The sequence below is a fragment of the Priapulus caudatus genome, unplaced genomic scaffold (assembly GCF_000485595.1).
Source record: "Priapulus caudatus unplaced genomic scaffold, Priapulus_caudatus-5.0.1 Scaffold1564, whole genome shotgun sequence".
Lineage (NCBI taxonomy): Eukaryota > Metazoa > Priapulida > Priapulimorpha > Priapulimorphida > Priapulidae > Priapulus > Priapulus caudatus.
The window spans coordinates 19607-20648 of record NW_014578625.1 but is presented as its reverse complement, the minus strand read 5'-3'; the positions used below and the strand labels follow the sequence as shown (position 1 = coordinate 20648).

General features: G+C 40.8%; 1 protein-coding gene across 1 annotated transcript in view; it reads right to left on the bottom strand.

The window, feature by feature from the left end:
- Window positions 1–1042, bottom strand: part of LOC106817012 (insulin gene enhancer protein ISL-1-like) — a gene marked incomplete at its 5' end in the record, with an annotated part of 50572 nt that overhangs the window by 34254 nt on the left and 15276 nt on the right. The window contains one exon of the mRNA XM_014821658.1: window positions 259–330. Coding sequence (XP_014677144.1) covers window positions 259–330 — 72 coding nt within the window. The remainder of the gene's footprint in view (window positions 1–258; window positions 331–1042) is intronic.

Genomic DNA, 1042 nt, shown 5'->3' with positions numbered 1-1042 from the left:
TTATCAGTAGTAGGAGCGTTAACTACCGCTACCCTAACCCTAACCCTATCCATAACTCTAACCCTAATCCTAACCACTAACCTCGAACCCTAACCCTAACCCCTACACATAGTATTTTTCTACCCCTCTCACGTACGCGTCGACTGGTTATCGTGAAGAAACCAATTATCGTTGATAAAATATCGAAAGATGCGTATTTAGCCGTACCGCCTCAGCTCTATATGATAAAGACCTCATCGTCGTGTTAATCCTACATACCGTTTCCAGTGTGGTGACTTCTTTTCTTTTTTCTTATCTTCGGACTAGTTGTATCGTCACTCACGTATTCATCTGTGGGTTAGATATGTCAACTACGTTTGCATTCTGCGTGACCTTACACATATATAAATATATATAAATATATACTTGATTTACATTTATATAATATATGTATCATATATGTTATCGCTTTTGTATATAAGTTATATATATAGATATATATATATATAAATATATTTATACACGTATATATATAATCATATGTATAAAGAACATGAAAATGTGTGCGATACAAACAACTGAAGGTGGAGATGGACAACTGTATAGCAAACGCTATGTATATACAAGGATGTTGCCTTTCGTTGAAACGCTCTACGACCGGGTACACCTATACCAGCACTACACGGGGAAAAGCGCGCGAGGGGGGGGGTGTTCGGTTGTTCAACTCGCTGCGATGTGCAGCAGCAGTGTCTATCTATATGTACGGCAAGGGTGGGCCGTGTATGAGGTATAAACACATCGAAGCGTGCACATACACATTGCCGTACGGTAGACGACACATAAGGACTAGCGTACACGCTAGAGCAGCAGCGGCAGCATGTGCGCGTGAGATAGTCGTGACATATCTCATATTTGAGACAGGAGCAGCAAAATGCTTCTCTACCACGAGTAAACTTATAGAGTGAGTGAAATAGCGTCCGCGAACAAATATATAGCGTGGTGAGAGGAGAGCAAATATTAAACTTGTGTGAGCGCGGGGTGACTACTACCGTAGAATATACAT